Source organism: Littorina saxatilis, linkage group LG5 (assembly GCF_037325665.1).
Source record: "Littorina saxatilis isolate snail1 linkage group LG5, US_GU_Lsax_2.0, whole genome shotgun sequence".
Lineage (NCBI taxonomy): Eukaryota > Metazoa > Mollusca > Gastropoda > Littorinimorpha > Littorinidae > Littorina > Littorina saxatilis.
The window spans coordinates 21,438,593-21,458,888 of record NC_090249.1 but is presented as its reverse complement, the minus strand read 5'-3'; the positions used below and the strand labels follow the sequence as shown (position 1 = coordinate 21,458,888).

At 39.8% G+C, this 20,296-nt stretch overlaps 1 protein-coding gene across 2 annotated transcripts; it reads left to right on the top strand.

Annotated features, from left to right (window-relative positions):
• Nucleotides 1-7,742: 7,742 nt before the first annotated feature.
• Nucleotides 7,743-18,612, top strand: LOC138966536 (tetratricopeptide repeat protein 4-like). Of its 2 annotated transcripts, none has more exons than XM_070338801.1 (12): nucleotides 7,743-7,817; nucleotides 8,744-8,917; nucleotides 9,208-9,316; nucleotides 9,579-9,740; nucleotides 10,184-10,261; nucleotides 10,626-10,693; nucleotides 11,098-11,154; nucleotides 11,518-11,604; nucleotides 15,087-15,292; nucleotides 15,845-15,935; nucleotides 16,402-16,484; nucleotides 16,856-18,612. In XM_070338801.1, exons 2-12 carry the CDS (start codon nucleotides 8,756-8,758, stop codon nucleotides 16,950-16,952), a joined length of 1,200 nt encoding a protein of 399 aa, XP_070194902.1. In that variant the 5' UTR covers nucleotides 7,743-7,817; nucleotides 8,744-8,755; the 3' UTR covers nucleotides 16,953-18,612. The 2 variants fall into 2 exon arrangements, with proteins under 2 accessions (XP_070194902.1, XP_070194903.1); XM_070338802.1 differs by having other exon boundaries at nucleotides 7,755-7,817; nucleotides 8,748-8,917.
• Nucleotides 18,613-20,296: the final 1,684 nt, after the last annotated feature.

Below are 20,296 nucleotides of genomic sequence, written 5' to 3'. Positions count from 1 at the left end.
ATTTCCTTCTTTCTATCTTTTCTTCTTTCTTTCTTTCTTTTGCTCTTTCGTTCGTTCTTACTTTCATTCATTCTTTCTTTCTTTCTCTCTTTCTTTCTTTTTTTCGTTTCTTTCTTTCTTTTCTTTTCTTTCTTTCTTTCTTTCTTTCTTTCTTTCTCTTTCTTTCTTTCTTCCTTTCTTTCGTTCGTTCATTCTTTCTTTCTTCCTTTCGTTCATTCTTTCTTTCTTTCATTCTTTCTTTCTTTCTTTCTTTCTTTGCATCTTTCTTTCTTTCTTTCTTTCTTTTTTACATTTAGTCAAGTTTTGACTAAATGTTTTAACATCGAGGGGGAATCGAGACGAGGGTCGTGGTGCATGTGTGTGTGTGTGTGTGTGTGTAGAGCGATTCAGACCAAACTACTGGACCGTTCTTTATGAAATTTGACATGAGAGTTCCTGGGAAAGATATCCCCGGACATTTTTTCTTTTTTTCGATAAATACCTTTGATGACGTCATATCCGGCTTTTTGTAAAAGTTGAGGCGGCACTGTCACACCCTCATTTTTCAATAAAATTGATTGAAATTTTGGCCAAGCAATCTTCGACGAAGGCCGGACTTCGGTATTGCATTTCAGCTTGGTGGCTTAAAAATTAATTATGACTTTGGTCATTAAAAATCTGAAAATTGTAAAAAAAAATAAAAATTATAAAACGATCCAAATTTACGTTCATCTTATTCTTCATCATTTTCTGATTCCAAAAACATATAAATATGTTATATTTGGATTAAAAACAAGCTCTGAAAATTAAAAATATAAAAATTATGATCAAGATTAAATTTCTGAAATCAATTTGAAAACACTTTCATCTTATTCCTTGTCGGTTCCTGATTCCAAAAACATATAGATATGATATGTTTGGATTAAAAACACGCTCAGAAAGTTAAAACGAAGAGAGGTACAGAAAAGCGTGTTATCCTTCTCAGCGCAACTACTTCCCCGCTCTTCTTGTCAATTTCACTGCCTTTGCCATGAGCGGTGGACTGACGATGCTACGAGTATATACACACCCTGTTAGCTATGGTACTGGAGTTCTGGTCCTTGATCCTTTTATAAACTTCCGGTGCGGCACGACGCGATAAGTTTTCTGCTTTTTTCTCAAAGTATACTCTGTTTTACACCCTGTAAGCCTTCGATGCAGTTGTAGACATATGTCAGGTAATACCTCACCAAGTTGTATGGTGTCTGAGGCTGTCGTTGTGGCACAAACTTGCAATGAAATCTTCGATCGGGAGGTAACGTCCCAGGTCTTCTTAGATTTGATGTGGTAATGTCCTTGATGTTTACCTTTCGGGAGCATTATCGTCCGTTTTCTATACATATTTTACAGTCTAACACATTCACGCATTAAGTCAGCTGCTCTTCCCACCTTTCTTATCAACAGAAGGTCCATGCTCCGTGCTCAGACGTCAGTAGTCACTCCATTCATTGTCCTATGTATTCATGGGTAACGTCCTTGTCTTTTTCGCCAAGCAAGGCACAAAAGATAACGTCCTTGTTCATTTTTGGCAAGAACAATTGCATTACTGTTTTGGCCAGTTTACAGTTGATTGATCTGTTCTAAATTCCCAACAGCGATATGCACATGATGTCAGTTGAAAAAAAGATAAAGTAGAGAAAACAATGAAAATTTTGTGCATTGTTTTTGCAGACTAGGAGGGGGGATTGAGCCTACATTTGTTTGATTCAAACAAAATGTTAATGGTGTGCGAGGTGATGCTTGTTTCAGATGGCGGATTTGTCTGTGGAAACGCTAGATGGCAGTGTCTTAAACGTTTCGGAGGTCGTGGTGGAAGCAACTGCACCTGGTCCATCTGTGGATCCGACGCGATAGGTTGCCGTTTTCCAGTTTCTCTTGCAGCTCGTCCACTGTTTTGCTTTCAGTGTCCAATCTTAACTTGGTCTCTTTCAGTGTAGGCGTTTGTTCATTGTCGAAGAGATCCTCGTCTCCATGACTGTCGCTCAAACACGAATTGATCTTCTTGGAATCAAACGAAATCTTCACAGTGCTGGTTGTTTGTGAGAGGGTTTCTATACACTGCTGCATAATCCCAGGGTTTGCCTCTCCGACATTCTGTGTTTCCAAGCATTTAAGTGACGGTACAATGAAATTTACCTTTGCCTCAGATGAGAGGCATCTACCTGAAGATTCAGCAGACCCTTCAACAACTTGACCTAATCCTTTTGGGCCACCCATAAATCTGAGAAGCTTCCCACCAAAAAGCTTGTAAGCTGTTTGCCAAAACGTTTTGGTCTGACTTGCGTATCTCATTGCACATGTTTCCTTTGTAGAATAGAAAGTCACAACATCTAGAAAGAGAAGGAGCGCAATATTATCCATTGGCAATATGCCATTTGCAATAATTTCGTGAAGGGTGATCCAGTGTGACAACAGACCTTGTTTTTTTTTCTTCTTCTTCTTCTTCTTCTTCTTCTTCTTCTTCTTCTTCTTCTTCTTCTTCTTCTTCTTCTTCTTCTTCTTCTTCTTCTTCTTCTTCTTCTTCTTCTTCTTCTTCTTCTTCTTCTTCTTTTTCTTCTTCTTCTTTTTCTCTGGGTCCTGCGGTTTCATGTTTGAATAACTTGCTTACTAGCACTTGTTTTCCTGTAGCATGATCAATTGTTAACTGACGGAACTTGAGTGGTTTGTCAGAATGCGTTGACTCAAGGTGCTCTTTAGTGGCGCGGAGTGAGTCAAATTTAGCTTCACAGTGATAACACCTGAAGTCCATCAGCTGAAACAAGGAACAACGAATTCATAACAGAGAAATACTCATGCTATTGTGTATTGTAGGGGAAGGGGTATTCAGTTTGAATGCCACCCTTTGAACTGTTGGCTTCATGATGAAATGCGAAAACACCCCAAAACACGTTAGTAGACTTGAGGAAACACTTGTAGTACCCCTAGAAGCAATTCAACGCTTGAGAGATTTTAGAACACATATATCAACTGTAAACTGGCCAAAACAGTGTTGCAATTGTTCTTTCAAAAAGTGAACAAAGACGTTATCTTTTGTGCCTTGCTTGGCGAAAAAGACAAGGACGTTACCCATGAATACATAGGACAATGAATGGAGTGACTACTGACGTCTGAGCACGGAGCATGGACCTTCTGTTGATAAGAAAGGTGGGAAGAGCAGCTGACTTAATGCGTGAATGTGTTAGACTGTAAAATATGTATAGAAAACGGACGATAATGCTCCCGAAAGGTAAACATCAAGGACATTACCACATCAAATCTAAGAAGACCTGGGACGTTACCTCCCGATCGAAGATTTCATTGCAAGTTTGTGCCACAACGACAGCCTCATACACCATACAACTTGGTGAGGTATTACCTGACATATGTCTACAACTGCATCGAAGGCTTACAGGGTGTAAAACAGAGTATACTTTGAGAAAAAAGCAGAAAACTTACCGCGTCGTGCCGCACCGGAAGTTTAGAAAAGGATCAAGGACCAGAACTCCAGTACCATAGCTAACAGGGTGTGATATACGGTCTTGGTGAAAAATTGCAGTGCGTTCAGTTTCATTCTGTGAGTTCCACAGCTTGACTAAATGTAGTAATTTGGCCTTACGCGACTTGTTTTAATTGTCTTGCCCTGCTGTTTTTAAACCTCTCTCTCTCTCTCTCTCTCTCTCTCTCTCTCTCTCTCTCTCTCTCTCTCTCTCTCTCTCTCTCTCTCTCTCTCTCTTCTCTCTCTCTTCTCTCTCTCTTCCCTCTTCTCTCTTCTCTCTCTCTCTCTCTCTCTCTCTCTCTCTCTCTCTCTCTCTCTCTCTCTCTCTCCAACTCTCTCATTCTCTTCCCCCCTCTCTCTCTCCCTATCTTTTTCTCTCTCTCTCTAGTTCGCTATCATAATTCTCTCTCTCTCTCTCTCTCTCTCTCTTTCTCTACCCCCCCCCCCCCTTTTTATTCCCCCCCCCCCCCCCGCCCCCGCTACCTTTTCATGTCCTTTTCCACGCTGGCGCATTCTTTTAAATTGTAATTTCCATTTCCGTTTTCTGTTAAATGTACGGCAACGTTTGCTTCGAAAATAAAACAGGAATTCTGCATCAGAAGACAAATTAACGTTAACGCATTACAAATTAGTTGCATCTGTTTTATTAGTCTCAGTGTCAACGCTCACAATGTTTTCATTCTGTCAGTCTTCGTCGAGAAACCACGACATTCGTCGTAAGGATATTCAGAGCATGACCCATGCACTTTCAAGGTTTTTAGTCTGTTTTCGTATTTTTCTTCCTCTTAGGCGCTCTAAACTGAAGTGTTCCATTTTTGAACACTCATTTTGTAACCAATTTTAAGCACTAGTTTTTTTTCCATGTGTGCCACTTAGCTTTTGCTTGTTAACTTATGTCACACTGCGTTCAAAACTTACAAAAGTGTTCAAAAGATTAACCCTCCAGTTTTTGAGTGTAACGTTTCCTTTGGGGTGGGGGAGGGGGGGGGGGGGGGTGGGAGGGGGGGGGGGGGGTTCAAACACCCATCAGAAGATAAAGCTTTTCCTTCTTTTAGGATCATATGGCAAATGCATGCAACGATTTGTGTGTGTGTTCGTTTGTTCTTACATAGACCGCCTGTTGTGGAGAAAAAAAGTCGGACAGTTCCCTTTTTGGAAATGTTTTTTTAGCGCATGTCCCAATTACACATATTAAAGGCGAAGAGACTTGAATATGTGCTTTTTGTGAGAGAACTCGTTGAACAATAGTTATGGTGTAGTGATGCCTTGCAAAGCGGAATTCTAGCACCACCAGCACATTACAGAATACTTAGCACGAGTCGCACAACGGGGTTCCTGTCTCCATGTTTTAGGGCCATACAACCTTGCTAAAACTGAGTGCATCTCGTATTACCTGATGTCAACTTGCTGCATGACAATCACCCCCCCCCCTTTTCCTCCAATTTGTTTAATGAGAGGTGTGTGTGTGTGTGTGTGTGTGTATGTGTGTGTGTGTGTGTGTGTGTGTGTGTGCAGTGCCAGTTTGTTAGAGAATATACTTTATCTTGCCATGCCACACGTGTTAGCGTATTTTATAGTAAAACGTGTATTTTTGTGTTGTATATTTGGTTCTCTCTGCCTTTTTGTTTGTGTGTTTGTCCTAAGGTGGTGTTGGTTATTAGTGTGGTGTTGATAGAGCCTATTCTCGTTGTTTGGTCAGTTGTTGTTTAGCGTTCTTTCTGTGGTCTTTACTCTGTTGTTAAAAATGTCGCTGACTTCACATTCCGTAATTCATTACATTTTATTCCCCTGATCTGATCATCTGCAGTACCTCCGGATCATGCTACTAACACTCGAACCGTCACAAGGCTAGAATATGAGTATGTGGCCAGTTCGGCGAAAACAGTCAGTGTGGTCAGAATTATGCATCCCAAGCTAGTTCCCTCCCCCTTATGTCCGTGTGGCAAGAATCAGACAGCAGAGCACATCCTGCAGGCTTGTCCATACCACAGTGCTCTGAGGGAGGCATCTGCAGAGACGAGTTGCCCAGAGCGGTCTGCCTCGGGTCGCCCGCAGTGCACATGACAGAAAGCCGTTTCCAGAGGAGCTCGAGACAGCGCTACAAAAGAAGCTATACGGCCCCAGAGAGGACTTGGAGAGGACAGCACGTTTCGCCCTGCACTCCGGACTGACGATCTAACAGCGAACGACAACAACAACAACATATGCATCCCAAGACTGTTTTCTATTTCTTTTCATCTGTTTTACAATGTGCTGTCACTAATACAGTCTGGAGACATCCTGCTTGCTGCCGCGCGAGCCGAGAAAATGTTCCCTCTTTATCTTCACTGCTCTGGCTGCAAAACCCCGGCCTCCGGGCGGAGGTGTCTTCAGACACATCAGACACGGGGTGAATACTTCCTTGACCTTTTAGAAGTTCAGCTTGAAGTGGGAGTCAGTGAGCACAGTAAAGCCATTCAAAAAAAAATGTTTTAGTCAACTTTGTCCTCGCAGCGTTTCTTAAATCAGAGGGTTTAGTCAACAATGCCCATACATGGAAGCCCTGGTGTCCGTTCGGCCAACAGCCCATATAGTAACCATATCAGCACTGACCCAAGACGACCCGACCCGGTCCCTAGCCCATTTCAGGTCTCCTCTAGCAGCCGGCAGCCAGCTGTCTACCCCCCCCCCCCCCCCCCCCCCACCCTGCATTTTGTTTTTGTTTACACAGCCGGGTTTTCCAGTGTAACATGCATATGCCCCTAATGGCTTTGCCGTGAGGGCGTAAAACTTAAATTTTCTTCTACATGGCCACATATGGTCACAGTGCGCACTGCGTAAAATCAATTAATAAAAGTGTTGACCAACGCAAAAGTCGTTCACACTCACACGCACAAAATTAGTTGACACCGCTCAGGAATGTTGTTTACAGCTAAGTGGTCAACATGTTGTGTCCGACTGACGAAATGACCAGACGGGAAATGGTTTCCGTTAGTACCGGATTAACTAATGTAGGTATAATTGTTTCATGATGACTCCAGTGCGTAGCAGTGCCAGTTTGATGAATGCTTGGTTTCCTTTGGTACCGGATAAACTAACTTGAATATCAGTAAGTATAATTGTTTCATGATGACTCCAGTGCGTAGCAGTGCCAGTTGGATGAATGCTTACCGTGGCTGTGGTAAGAGGGGTAGTAGAATTAATGGCATCTTGGGGGTTGCTTCAGTCCGCCGGGCATAACAGCGTAAGCCTGTAAGTTAATTGTTTCTTTCAAGTCTCTCCGAGTTTAGCTGCCAGTTCAGCCTATCTCTCAGGGCCTGTCAGTGTCTATGTAGGCTGCGTCTGACTGCCCATCTCATCATACACTGTCGCACGGTTTTAACAGTACCAGGTGCTCTCTGTCTCTGTCTCTGTCCGTCTGTCTGTCTGTCTGTCTGTCTGTTTGTCTGTCTGTCTGTCTGTTTGTCTGTCTGTCTGTCTGTCTATCTGTCTCATTGTCTGTCTCCGCAGTGTCTGTCTTGTCCAGTATTGGTTTAAGCAAGGTTTTATTCACTTAGACATGGTACAGTAGTAAAACAAGAAATAATAGGAACACGAACTTCTTCTTCTTCTTCATCGTTCATGGGCTGAAACTCCCACGTTCACTCATGTTTTAGCAGTGGGTTTTTACGTGTATAACCGTTTTTACCCCGCCATTCAGGCAGCCATACGCCGCTCAGTTTCGGGGGATAGGAACACGAACTCAAGCGAACGCTTATAGTTACGTGCCCTATACACGAATGGTGCATAATACAAATGTGATGTCGGACAGAGAAAATTCTAATATATGCTATGTCATTACTGTCCCGCGTGGGTCAAAAACAGGGTCAAAATAAACCAAACAAAAACTGAGTAAGGTTTATTTTGACCCTGTTCTTGTCCAGTTTTGTTGTTGTTGTTGTTGTTGTTGTTGTTTATATATTTGTTTACTGGTGTCTGCCAGCCAGTGCACGGTGTGTGAGTGTGTGTGTCACGTCAGTGTGTGTGGTGTGTGTGTCACGGTGTGTGTGTTTGTGTGTGCCGTGTGTGTGTGTGTGTGTCGGTGTTTGTTTGTTTGATTATTTTTGTTTGATCGATTGTGGGTTTTTTGTTTGAATAATTCTTACAGAGAATGGCAGTAACGTTTTCTCGAAGTCAAATAATGGCTTGAACAGGTAACTTATGGCACGAGCTGCCAGTCATAGATCATAATACATGGGACATCACTCTGGCTGTTGTTTTGCAAAGGACGATTACTCTCGGGGAAAGCACGTTGTCTGAACACATTGCGTTATTTTGGTCTTCTTCGTCGTTTGAGCGAGTTTTGGTGAGCATTTTGTACACATATTTCACATAAATAGAACAAAATCAGCGATTTTTCACTTCTACTCGGGATCACGGGTGATAGAGCCTTCTCCAAAACTACAGCGCGCCCAGGCTGTTCTCTCTGAGTATATCTCTCTCTCTCTCTCTCTCTCTCTCTCTCTCTCTCTCTCTCTCTCTCTCTCTCTCTCTCTCTCTCTCTCTCTCGCGCGCGCGCACGTGTGTGTGCGTACATGTGTGTGTGTGTGTGTGTGTGTGTGTGTGTGTGTGTTTTAAGCGTTTTGTTTTAACAGCTGACATCACTCAAGGGGTGTTTACTTAGTTTTGGCCAACACATGCATGTTTCCAACACAGGAAACAGTTTCCTGCTGCACAGGATAGTCTCGCTTACACTACACAGTCTTCTTCTTCAACATCACCTCGTCAAGATCTCACTATTCATTAACAGTTGTTGCATTTTGAGATTTCAGGTAACAGTTGAAATACCTAGGGAATTTAGAAACACAACTGAAATTCTTCTTCTTCTGCGTTTGTAGGCTGCGACTCCAATGTACACTCAGAGACACTGGGGGGCTTTTAAGTGTATCACATTTTGGGATCCTTTGGATGTTTGTTGTTGGCAGGTGATGCTTTTGAGAGTTGGCACAATGGCAGCAAGTGCAGGTTTGACTGTACTTTATACACATTTACTGGATGTAATTTTAGTATTGTGGCATTAAAAACGTATCTAACAGATTACTATGCACAAGTTTAATCAGCATCAATAATGATGAGTGAACTGAAGAATTTGAATATTTTGAGTACAGGGTTTTAAAAGAAAACCGCACATGAGTGCTCTTTCCAGGTAAATACTCGAATGTTTTTCTTGAGTAAAGATGGACAGATGATGAACAACAGCTATAGAGTAATGGTTTGTATGGTTCTTTTCAGAAAGCTGTGAAAATGAGCGAAAATAAAGGACCAATGACAGACAAGGACCGGGTTGACCTTGTGCAGCGACTTCAGGATGACCTTGAAGATTTCGTGGCTGAGCGTTCTCGAGTGTCACGAGAAAAGAAGGAAAATGCAGAAGAAGATGACAAAAGTATTGATGAAATTGCAGAGGTAACTTTGTTTTATAATGTACCACTCTTGTGTCTCGTTCTATGTACGCTGCTTAGAGAGATAAACTGACCATGCATTTTAACAAAGAATTATGAATTTACATGAGAAAACAACATATTTTTGAATAGCTACAACCCTACTTAACAGGGATTTTCTTACTTTGCTTGCTGCTTCAATGTAACTATCCACGGTTGTATATGTATTAATAATTATATATATATATCATATCATCACATGTAAACACTCTGTTCTTGATTGTTTTGTCAGTAAAGCATACTTTCTATTTTCAGGAACTGCTGAACCATCCAGCATTTATGAAAGATGTGGACTGGAGCAAACCTCTCAGTGAAGAAATGCAGGGACTGATGACAATCAAATATGAAACAGAGAATCCAGTTGGTAAGTTTGTAAGTACTGCAGGCAGCATAGTGTAATTGGTTTGCAGTTGACTTTTTTGTGTGGTGTGTCTGTTTTATGTCCTGTTGTATAAATTATTAATGTGTATGATAATATTGATAAAAATCCTTTCTTCAGATCAAAACAGAATTTGAAGTAGTTAATAAATAAAAACATTCAAACTATAACAAATCTGTTTGCATCTCACCATCAAGAGCTTTTCTATAGGAAAAATATAATGACATTCAGATGGTCTCTTTTTCAGCTCGTGCAGAAAGCTATCGAGAGGAAGGCAATGACTTGTTCAAGAAGAAGGACTACAGAGTGGCCATTGAAAACTACACAGAGGGCATCAAGTCCAACAGCCCCGATCGCTATCAAAATACCGTTCTCTACACCAACAGAGCAGCTGCACAGTATCACTTAGGTAATAAAACATTTCGCTGCCTACTGCTGTCTGGGTGATACATATCTAGCAGGATATGCCTTTCTGCGAATGTGATAAAGGGTTCATTAAATGTTCGTCTGTTGCTTCAGGTGGTCTTTCAATTGATTTTGTAAACTTTGTGAGGAGTTTGGTTAAAGGGGGGTAATTCATCTCCAAGTTTGAAGTTGAAGTTTAACGATAAAAAGCTGTATAAGCCAGAAGGGGCATTTTTGAATATTTTATCTGTAGTTTATTATAAACACAGACATACGTCTGTGCATACAGAGAGACAAACACACATACACGCACTCAATCACGTTCTGAAACATGCATGCACAAGAAAAATACATCCTTATTCAGTTCATTGTGTAGAGATATGGGTGTGCACTCATGCAGCAACAGCACAACTCATTGCTTGCACTATCTTGTTGTTGTTTTTTCAGGTAATTACAGGACTGCGTTTAATGACTGCATATTGGCCAGAAAATTCAAGCCTGATCATATGAAAGCGATTGTCCGAGGTAAGACATAGTATGGCAGTTGTCTGTGTGGTGTAAAGTTTTTATTTTTAATTGATTGTGGGTGCAGATAAAAACAAAATTAATTCTTTATCATTGACTTGCACAACATCCCACTGGCAGATGAAAACCATTTAAAAATCTCTTTGTATTCCTGTTTGTTTGTTTTGTTAATGCATTTTGATAGGGACAACAGGATTTGTTTTTTTAATCGTGTTTTCTTCATTTGTAATGGCTTTTGATGAGAAAATATATACTTGAAAGAACTATCCATGACTTTGTTTTGATCGTATGGTATATATTATTATATTTTGCATACTTGTTTGCATACATATATATGTGTCACTGCTATATTTGCATTTTCCAGGTGCCCTGTGCTGTGACAAGATAAAAAAACATGCTGACACTATACGTTGGTGTGAGGCAGGATTAATGGTATGCATTTTTATGGTGCTTCCTCTGGCAATACAATATACCTTGTCTGAATTTGTTTTCCTCATATCTGTGTTGTTGCGCATGCTATGCAGGTATACAGACTGGCTGATATTTGTGAGAGCCAGGATTGATAATGGCTAACACGATTATTGGTGGGGGGGGGTGGATTGGTTATTTGAAGGAGAGGAAAGAGATTGTAAGTTACTGAAAAGCGGTAAGTTACTGAAGAAGAAGATAACATTGCACAATCGCTACACGTATGATCATTGTTGGGCTTATAACATTGCACTGCACATTTGCTTACAACTAACACAGGATCATGTCTATTGTTTCTGTTTACATGTACTTGTTTCCAATGTTCATGATTTGCATAAGAAATTCTTTTCAATATTGTGATTGTGCAGATTGAGCCAGACAACAAAGAGCTGTCTGATCTAAAAAGCAAAGCTGAGAAGGCAAAGGTATGATTTTTCATCTGAAGCGCTTGAGTTTTTCGTTTTTGCATTTTTTTAATATATACTGCTGCTGTAGCTAGGTTGCTGCTTTTTGCTGTTCATCTCTTCACATTCTTTTTCTCTATGTATGTTTCATTCTTCTTAAATCTACACAGTGTATTTCTTTTCTTGAGAAGTGCCACTGCCAGTAAATTCATCTCTTGTTTCACGTAGATACGTATTAAAAACTGCAGCATCCTTTATGTTGATTGTGTTATTGAAGTAAAATAATGTTTGTCCTTACATTAATGATTTGCTTATTTCCCAGTACATGTATTGGTGCCCAAGCTTGCGTGATAAATAAATATCTTTGTATTCTGACTTGTGCAGAAAATTCAAGATCGTGATGAGCGAAAACAGGCATTGAAAGACAAGAAGGAAGAAGAAGCCACCCTGAAACTCCTTGATGTCATAAAGGTACATGTACTTCAATTGCAGTGATCTCGTCAAACTTGCCTCTGTGTGGTATTGTATTCACCGAAACATGAGATGAGATTTGTTTTGGTTTGAAGATAAAGTCAGTTACCGCGTAAACATATCAAAATCTAGAAATGTAAATTCAAGTTGTGTTGGTTATGAACTCAGTGTTTCACTCTTTTTACATTTAGTCAAGTTTTGACTAAATGTTTTAACATAGAGGGGGAATCGAAACGAGGGTCGTGGTGTATGTGTGTGTGTATGTGTGTGTGTGCGTGCGTGCGTGCGTGTAGAGCGATTCAGACCAAACTACTGGACCGATCTTTATGAAATTTTACATGAGAGTTCCTGGGATTGATATCCCCGAACGTTTTTTTCTTTTTTTCGATAAATGTCTTTGATGACGTCATATCCGGTTTTTCGTGAAAGTTGAGGCGGCACTGTCACGCTCTCATTTTTCAACCAAATTGGTTGAAATTTTGGTCAAGTAGTCTTCGACGAAGCCCGGACTTCGGTATTGCATTTCAGCGTGGTGGCTTAAAAATTAATTAATGACTTTGGTCATTAAAAATCTTAAAATTGTAAAAAAAAAACCCCAATTATAAAACGATTCAAATTTACGTTTATCTTATTCTCCATAATTTTCTGATTCCAAAAACATATAAATATGTTATATTTGGATTAAAAACAAGCTCTGAAAATTAAAAATATAAAAATTATTATCAAAATTAAATTTTCGAAATCAATTTAAAAACACTTTCATCTTATTCCTTGTCGGTTCCTGATTCCAAAAACATATAGATATGATATGTTTGGATTCAAAACACGCTCAGAAAGTTAAAACGAAGAGAGGTACAGAAAAGCGTGCTATCCTTCTCAGCGCAACTACTAAACCGCTCTTCTTGTCAATTTCACTGCCTTTGCCATGAGCATGAGCGGTGGACTGACGATGCTACGAGTACATACGGTCTTGCTGAAAAATTGCATTGCGTTCAGTTTCATTCTGTGAGTTCGACAGCTACTTGACTAAATGTTGTATTTTCGCCTTTACGCGACTTGTTTCTCTTTATTATTTTAAATTGACAGGATGGTCTGTATTCACAAATTGATGATTGATGTGCATCTATATATATATACGACTAGTGTCTGTCTGTCTGTCTGTCTGTCTGTCTGTTCGCGATGCACGGCCAAAGTTCTCGGTGGATCTTTTTCAAATTTGGACACCGTATTCAGCTACACCCTGGACACAACCTCATCGATGAGATATTTCAACACGTGCTCTCAGCGCGCAGCGCTGTGCGCGCTGAACCGATTTTTGTGTGTGTGTGTTTTTTTGTTGTCGGGATCCACTACCAGTAACTCTTCCTTATCTTCTCCAGTGTTTTCAGCCGCGATTATCTCCCTTCCTCCGTGTGGCGTCAATCCATATTCCCGTTACTACGTTACTATTTTTAGAATGTCACGATTGCACCCGTAAGTTGTTCTTACTGTAAAAGTAAAAAGGTCGAATCAATTTATAGCCACGCGAAAAATACACTGTCATCTATCTCTATATATTTATAGATATAGATATACATATATATATATACAGCTTCTCTGTGTGTGTGTGGGCAACACCTGTGGATTGTAGAGTTCTGTTTGTGATGTGGTCTAGCGGCATTGGTGTGTCAGTATGTTCAGGCCTTCCTTCGAGAAGCCATAACAGTTAATCTCAATCCCGTTTGAGTGGACTTCGCCTTCAAAGGTGATTGTGGTGTTTAGGCACTCGGTTACATTATTTTGGCGTCGTCGACAGCGATGGGACTCGACATGAAATGTTCAGGCCACTGAATCATTTTCGTGCTGTTCCCATTCCACCTGGGAGTGACCTAAGTTCATTCAAAGGGGGTCGAGTGTGACAGGGAGACTACCGTCGCCCTTCACAGCAGACTCTGCAGAGTTGTTCGCCTTAGAAGTTGTGGGCTTTCCTTGCATGTACCCGTAAGTTGTCCTTACTGTAAAAGTGAAAAGGTCGAATCAATTTATAGCCACGCGAAAAATCCACTGTCATCTATCTCTATATATTTATAGATATAGATACAGTGAAAACTGTCAAATACGGTCACTGGACTTAGCGGACACTCGCAGAATACGGACAGTCAGTCTCGGCACGGACTGCTTTACACTGTAAAACACCTGTACGTTACGGCCACCTCGGCATTACGGACGCGGACACGTATTTTGGGTCCATAATAAGTGTGTGCGGCCAGATCAAAGGCATTGTGATAGCTGGGTGGCCTTGTTAAAAGACACGACCTTCTTCCCAGGGGTCAATGACCCAGTTTTTGCCATGAGAGGTGGTTCCCCTGTCATATCTGAGAGAGGAAACACTTCCTGCATGGGGGTCAGTGACCGGTCAGTGACCGAGTTTAACAGAGTGGAAATCTGTGTGTGCGGCCAGATCAAAGGCAGGGCAGTACCTAGTAGCTGAAACATGCATTATCACAAGTTTTTAAACTCAGGCATGGTACTGAAGGAATGGCAGTTTCAGCTGAAATAAAGCCGGGGGTCCAGGGGTCGCTCAGGCGACTTTTTACTAATTCAAATGTGTTTAGTGCCCTCTCCTTGAAGCTGAGAGGGATATAAGTGAAAGATAACAAGGCTTGAGTAAGAAAAAATAATAATCTCAAGTCAATCAGCAGTTTTGGTTTTTTTTCTTTTTTTTTCGGATTTTCGTTTTTGAGAGTACCATGCCTGAAACTTGTTTTACAACAGTCAATATTAAATGTTTCTCTATTTAATCTAAACAGCTTCTGTTTTTCTTATAAATGTACATGTACATGTGCAGTACTCTCTCTCTCTCTCTCTCAACTTGACTTTGTCGCGTTTACTTGCACCTGTCTAATAAGGACACCTGCAGAATAAGGACACTTTTGTCTGGTCCCAAGGGTGTCCTTATTTGACAGGTTTTACTGTAGATATATACGGCTTCTGTGTGTGTGTGTGTGTGTGGAGGCAACACCTGTGGATTGTAGAGTTCTGTTTGTGATGGGGTCTGGCGACTTTTGTCTGTCTGTATATTCTGGCATTTGAGAAGCCATAACAGATAATATAGGGCTTAGAAATAAGCTCTAAAATTCTCAATCCCGTTTGACAGGACTTGCCTTCAAAGGTGATTGTGGTGAACCGCCACGCTGGCTGTCTCTGTCTCACGATTCACCCCGGCGAAGCCGGGTATTCCTCTAGTGTTACATATTTGTTCCTGTCCCTGGTCTGCTATGTTTTAGAATTATTTGTGTTTTTGGTGGTAGGTTTTTGTGTGTGGTTTTTTTTGGGTTTTTTTTGTTTTTGTTTTTTTTGCACTTGCAAGCTTATTGATAGTTTAATCTTTACTTTTGTGAGAAGAGTATTCTGATGAATGAAAATAACCGCAAGGACTCTTACCATGTATTATACACATTCATTTATCCCTATTTTGTATAGTTCTGTTTTTTTTGCCACAGTCGCGTCACATCCATGTGGCAGCCATTCCACACACGGCACAAACAGCTCACCTGAAGCCTAGTCTCCTAGCTGACCTTGACCCAATTCACCCCTCTGGCGCTCGCGTTCGATTGGACGAGAAGGGTGTGCTGCACTGGCCTGTGCTTTTCCTCTACCCTGAGTATGGCCAGACGGACTTCATACAGAGTTTCAGTGAAAACGACAGGTGAGTTAGGCCATTATTGTATCTTCTGTTAACAGCCGTAAGATAACTTTTCTGAGGAAAGTAATAAAATGTATCCATTTTAATATTTTTTCTTCAGGAAGCTTGTAAAGAATCATTGGATCTGTCTGTTGCAGAAGTGATTTCAAAATGAACTAGGATATCTACATTCGAAAAGAGGGGCTATTATTTATTAAACTTGAAATACAAATATGAATTATATGGCAACCTTTTTACTGCAACCTGAAGAAAGAGATCATCTTACGTAGAAAAGAAACAAGGTTCTTTCTTTTTTTAGTTTATTAATTTTGGTTATGTGCACATTACCACGAAGATGGAATTCGATAAGCTGCTTAAATGGAAGGGCTCCCTGCAGGTTAAATCTTCCAGTGCAATTTTCCACACACACACACACACACACACACACACACACACACACACACACACACACACACACACACACACACACACACACACACACACACACTAAAATATCACATTGAAAATTATTTCCCTTTTAACTCCACTCTTAATTTGTTCTATTTGTGTACGCAGGTTACAAGATCACGTGGTGAGCATGTTTGGACCAGGCGTGGAACCAGCACCTTGGGACGTGAACCACAAATATACAGCAGACAATATCCAGGTAAATTACTGTCCCAGACTTTCAGGGACATCTTCTCCTCCCTCTTCTTTCTTCATTTCCTTGTTCTGTCTTCAAGTGGATGTGTATGTGCATGACAGTTTTCTTTCCGTTCAGGCAGCCGTTTTTTCATTTTCAAGAGTTTAGTGGTGTCACATATGCTTTTTTTGTCAAGCAAAACTTTTACAAATGTGTCTTCATGCATGAAAAATAACAACTTTTTCAATTCAACTGCTGAATCATACCACGATTCTGACGCGCAGCAATCCACTGAGCTTTATTGTTTTGTGTGTCTGTTTTGGTGTGTGATTTGTTTGTCCTGCTGCTGTTGTTTTTCTTTACTTCCTCAGAGCTCCCTTTACTCATCCTTATCTTCACCCTCTTTTCGTTTTTCATCTTCAAATTTAAACAAGGTTGGAGTTGTATTGTTTGCAGTATATAACCACACAATTTTTTTTTTTTTTTGCAGATCTTTTTTGAAGATCGAGATGAAGAAACTCTCTACCCGGTCAGCAAACTGAACACACTGTTGGAAGTTTTGCAGCATAAAAGGTAAGAGATGGTGACACTTTTGGCTGCTCTTGTCATTTCTTGATATTTATACATTGGTAATATTTCAAATCTGAATGCTAAATGTAGGTAAGAAACTTTGCATGAACTTGTCTGATGTTTGTGGAAGAAGAAGAAAAGGTGTCAGAATAAATAGGAATCTAGAAACATGTTGCATGCATTTTAGATTATTCTTCTGAAATTATTATTATGATACAACGTTGCATGTAGTTGGAACATTTTGGCTCAGTGACCTATGTGTGTGGGGGTGTGTGTGTGCATGCGTGCGTGTGTGTGTGTTAGTGAGTGTAAGCGCACACGTGCACTTCTCAAATGGCATTCATAGTGCTTACTTTTCTTTGCTATTTTTTCAGATACAAAGTCTTCAAGGGAACACCAGCGTTTATAATCCTTCCCAAAGACTCTGATTTCCAACAAAAGTTTCTGAAACAGTATAAGCTGGCAACATAACAGAGTAAGGCTGTCCTGTTTCTTTGATTTCTTCCGATGTGTAAGCTGGGGGAAAAGACACCACCACTGCTCTCGCAATGACCAACATTCTGTCACAACCATATGCTTTTCATTCAGTATTGGCGTTAACCGGTAACAATGGTTGAAATGAGAAAATACTGGAAAATAATTGGCTGCCGGTATAACCTACCGGTTGATTTTTAGAACTACCGTTTTTTTCGCTGGTAAAACAACAAAACCAGTACTCTGAGTTGGACTCTTACTGGTTCCAATGACCAGCCTACTTTTTTTTTCTGGATAGTTTTCATCATAAAAGTGTGTGTACCAGTTTGAAAATATATTAGCGCCATCACTGTCATTGAATTAAAGGGTTGGATGTTAAAGGTCCTTGTCTACATTTTTATACCGAAATCGCCATTTGACCATGAAAATGCAGAGTCTATTATCTACAAATATCAACAATACACCCCCTTTCGATCAGGAAAGACGAAGCCAGTGTAGCCGTTTGAAAATTCATTGTAGTATTCCAGCGTAGTACTCATAGTAGGATATCCTTATTTGGAAAATGCCAAGCGCAAAACTCCTCTAAAATCCCGTGCATTTCGTGCGTTTAAAAAAAAGCGTGGACAGCGCTCCAGTGTCAAACTGTTGCTGCACTTGTTTGGGCGTGGCTATAAGCATAGTGACATGAATTTGATTGGTTAGTATTTTTAGGCAAAGCACATGTTCTCAGCAAACAGAAAACAAAATATTGGAAGCGTGAGTCACGCTACCCAAAAATAAAATCTTTTTTTACATATATTTTTTTTCTATAACTTTTTTCCCCATGGTTCATTCATCATCTGACATAACTTTTTTTAGCGAAATCTAACCATAAGATTATTGAAAAAAAAGCAAAAATGTAGACGACCACCTTTAATGGTTCAGATTAGCCATATGAGCTTTATTTTGCCAAGAACAATAAAACTCGAACATGGCTGATTCACAGAGCAAGGTCTGTTTTGACATGACTGCATGCTACTGTTTGGTAGGAGAACATGCCGTGGAATTATTTCCTTTGTGGACCTATCATCATGTGACAAAAACCAACTCTTGTTTTTTTTATTGCAACTGAAGCATTTTGACTCAATTTTCCACCATGACTGCCAAGTTTGAACCTAGCTTTTCCTACCAGTTAAGACCAAGAATTAATTTCTTGGTACATTTCCATTGGAGACCTTGTTGGAATTTTAACAGAATGATGAATCAGAGATGTACCGCCATACCGTGTTCAAAAGCGATGCCTGTGGAAAACCTACTGCTAGCATTAAAAAGAAAAATCATGCTACGTACGAGTAACACTTCATGAACGACCCATATTGCTGCATCGAATGCCTCTTGAATCACCCACAGAAGAATGGCTTTTTGTGCACACCTGATCATATTTGATTGGTTGCAGGTAATGTCTGTGATCAAGAAAAACTTTCTTCATGGAAATATATGTATATGTAAGAAAAACAACACTTGTACACATGCATCTTGCATTCAAAACTATGTGAGAATTAATTTGAATAATATGCTGAAGATGTATGTACAAAATGAAACGACAGTTGTACAAAACATTTGCAAAAGTTTCCTGCATTCAAAAGTATGTGAAAATAAATGTGACTAATATGCTTTATCACGTTGTTTAGTTGACTTTTCTTTTTGAGAGAGAGAGAGAGAGAGTGTTCTAATACCAGTTGACAAAGTGGGAGAATGTTCACAATGCATACGCTTTTTTTGTGTCTACACAATACAAACAATGGCAATGCATGGAAAAGTACCTTTTTACATTTAGTCAAGTTTTGACTAAATGTTTTAACGTAGAGGGGGAATCGAGACGAGGGTCGTGGTGTGTGTCTGTCTGTCTGTCTGTGTGTGTGTGTAGAGCGATTCAGACCAAACTACTGGACCGATCTTTATGAAATTTGACATGAGAGTTCCTGGGAATGATATCCCCGGACCTTTTTTTCGATAAATACCTTTGATGACGTCATATCCGGCTTTTTGTAAAAGTTGAGGCGGCACTGTCACACCCTCATTTTTCAATCAAATTGATTGAAATTTTGGTCAAGCAATCTTCGACGAAGGCCGGACTTCGGTATTGCATTTCAGCTTGGTGGCTTAAAATTTAATTAATGACTTTGGTCATTAAAAATCTGAAAATTGTAAAAAAAATAATTTGTTTTTAAAACGATCCAAATTTACGTTCATCTTATTCTTCATTATTTTCTGATTCCAAAAACATATAAATATGTTATATTCGGATTAAAAACAATCTCTGAAAATTAAAAATATAAAAATTATTATTAAAATAAAATTTCCGAAATCGATTTAAAAACAATTTCATCTTATTCCTTGTGGGTTCCTGATTCCAAAAACATATAGATGTGATATGTTTGGATTAAAAACACGCTCAGAAAGTTAAAAAGAATAGAGATAAAGAAAAGCGTGCTATCCTTCTCAGCGCAACTACTACCCCACTCTTCTTGTCAATTTCACTGCCTTTGCATCGAGCGGTGGACTGACGATGCTACGAGTATACGCTCTTGCTGTAAAAATGCAGTGAGTTCAGTTTCATTCTGTTAGTTCGACAGCTTGACTAAATGTTGTAATTTTGCCTTACGCGACTTGTTATTCTATTCTTCCCAACACCATTTCCCTCATAAACCCCCTCCCCCTGTCTTCCCCAAATCATAATGTACTCACAGACCACATGCTCATATATTTTCATCCACCCTCTTATTATGTTGTTAATGTCAAATATGTATTTCAAAAGATTGGGGGAAAAAACAACTTGTCTTTCCTTTCCCAATAATTGTGACCATCCACTGTGTGTGTGTGTGTCACAGTGTGTGTGTGTGTGTGTGAGAGAGAGAGAGAGAGAGAGAGAGAGAGAGACATATAAACAGACAGAAACAACAACAAATTTATACAGGTGCAATAAATGTCCAACAAAAGACACCAAAAAAACCATACCATCAAAGAATATTTCAGACATAATATGTTGGTAAAGAAGATGAAAGGGGGTCAATAATGAAGACAAAGAAACCCTAAAATAACTGCATCAGTTATGAAAACAATAGACCTTCACCTACAATCGAAAGAATAAAGTGGTTGAAATCATTCATAAGAACAACAGTATTTTACAAACAAGAAACTAAAAAAACTGGGTTTTTTCTTTAGAAAAAGAGAGATGGAGAGAAAATATAAACGCTGCTCAAACAAGAAGTGGACAATTGAATCAAACATTAAAAAAAAAATGTTATTCAGTCACTGTTCATTTTCATAAAATGTCCTTAATTTTGTTTGCACGTTCAGAA

Bases quoted from the DNA above. Each gene is read 5' to 3' on its own strand.
- LOC138966536 (XM_070338801.1), top strand. From the start codon at position 8,756: ATGAGCGAAAATAAAGGACCAATGACAGACAAGGACCGGGTTGACCTT. The intron at 11,155-11,517 runs GTATGATTTTTC...TGACTTGTGCAG, and splicing joins GCAAAGCTGAGAAGGCAAAG to AAAATTCAAGATCGTGATGA. The intron at 15,293-15,844 runs GTGAGTTAGGCC...TTGTGTACGCAG, and splicing joins AGTTTCAGTGAAAACGACAG to GTTACAAGATCACGTGGTGA.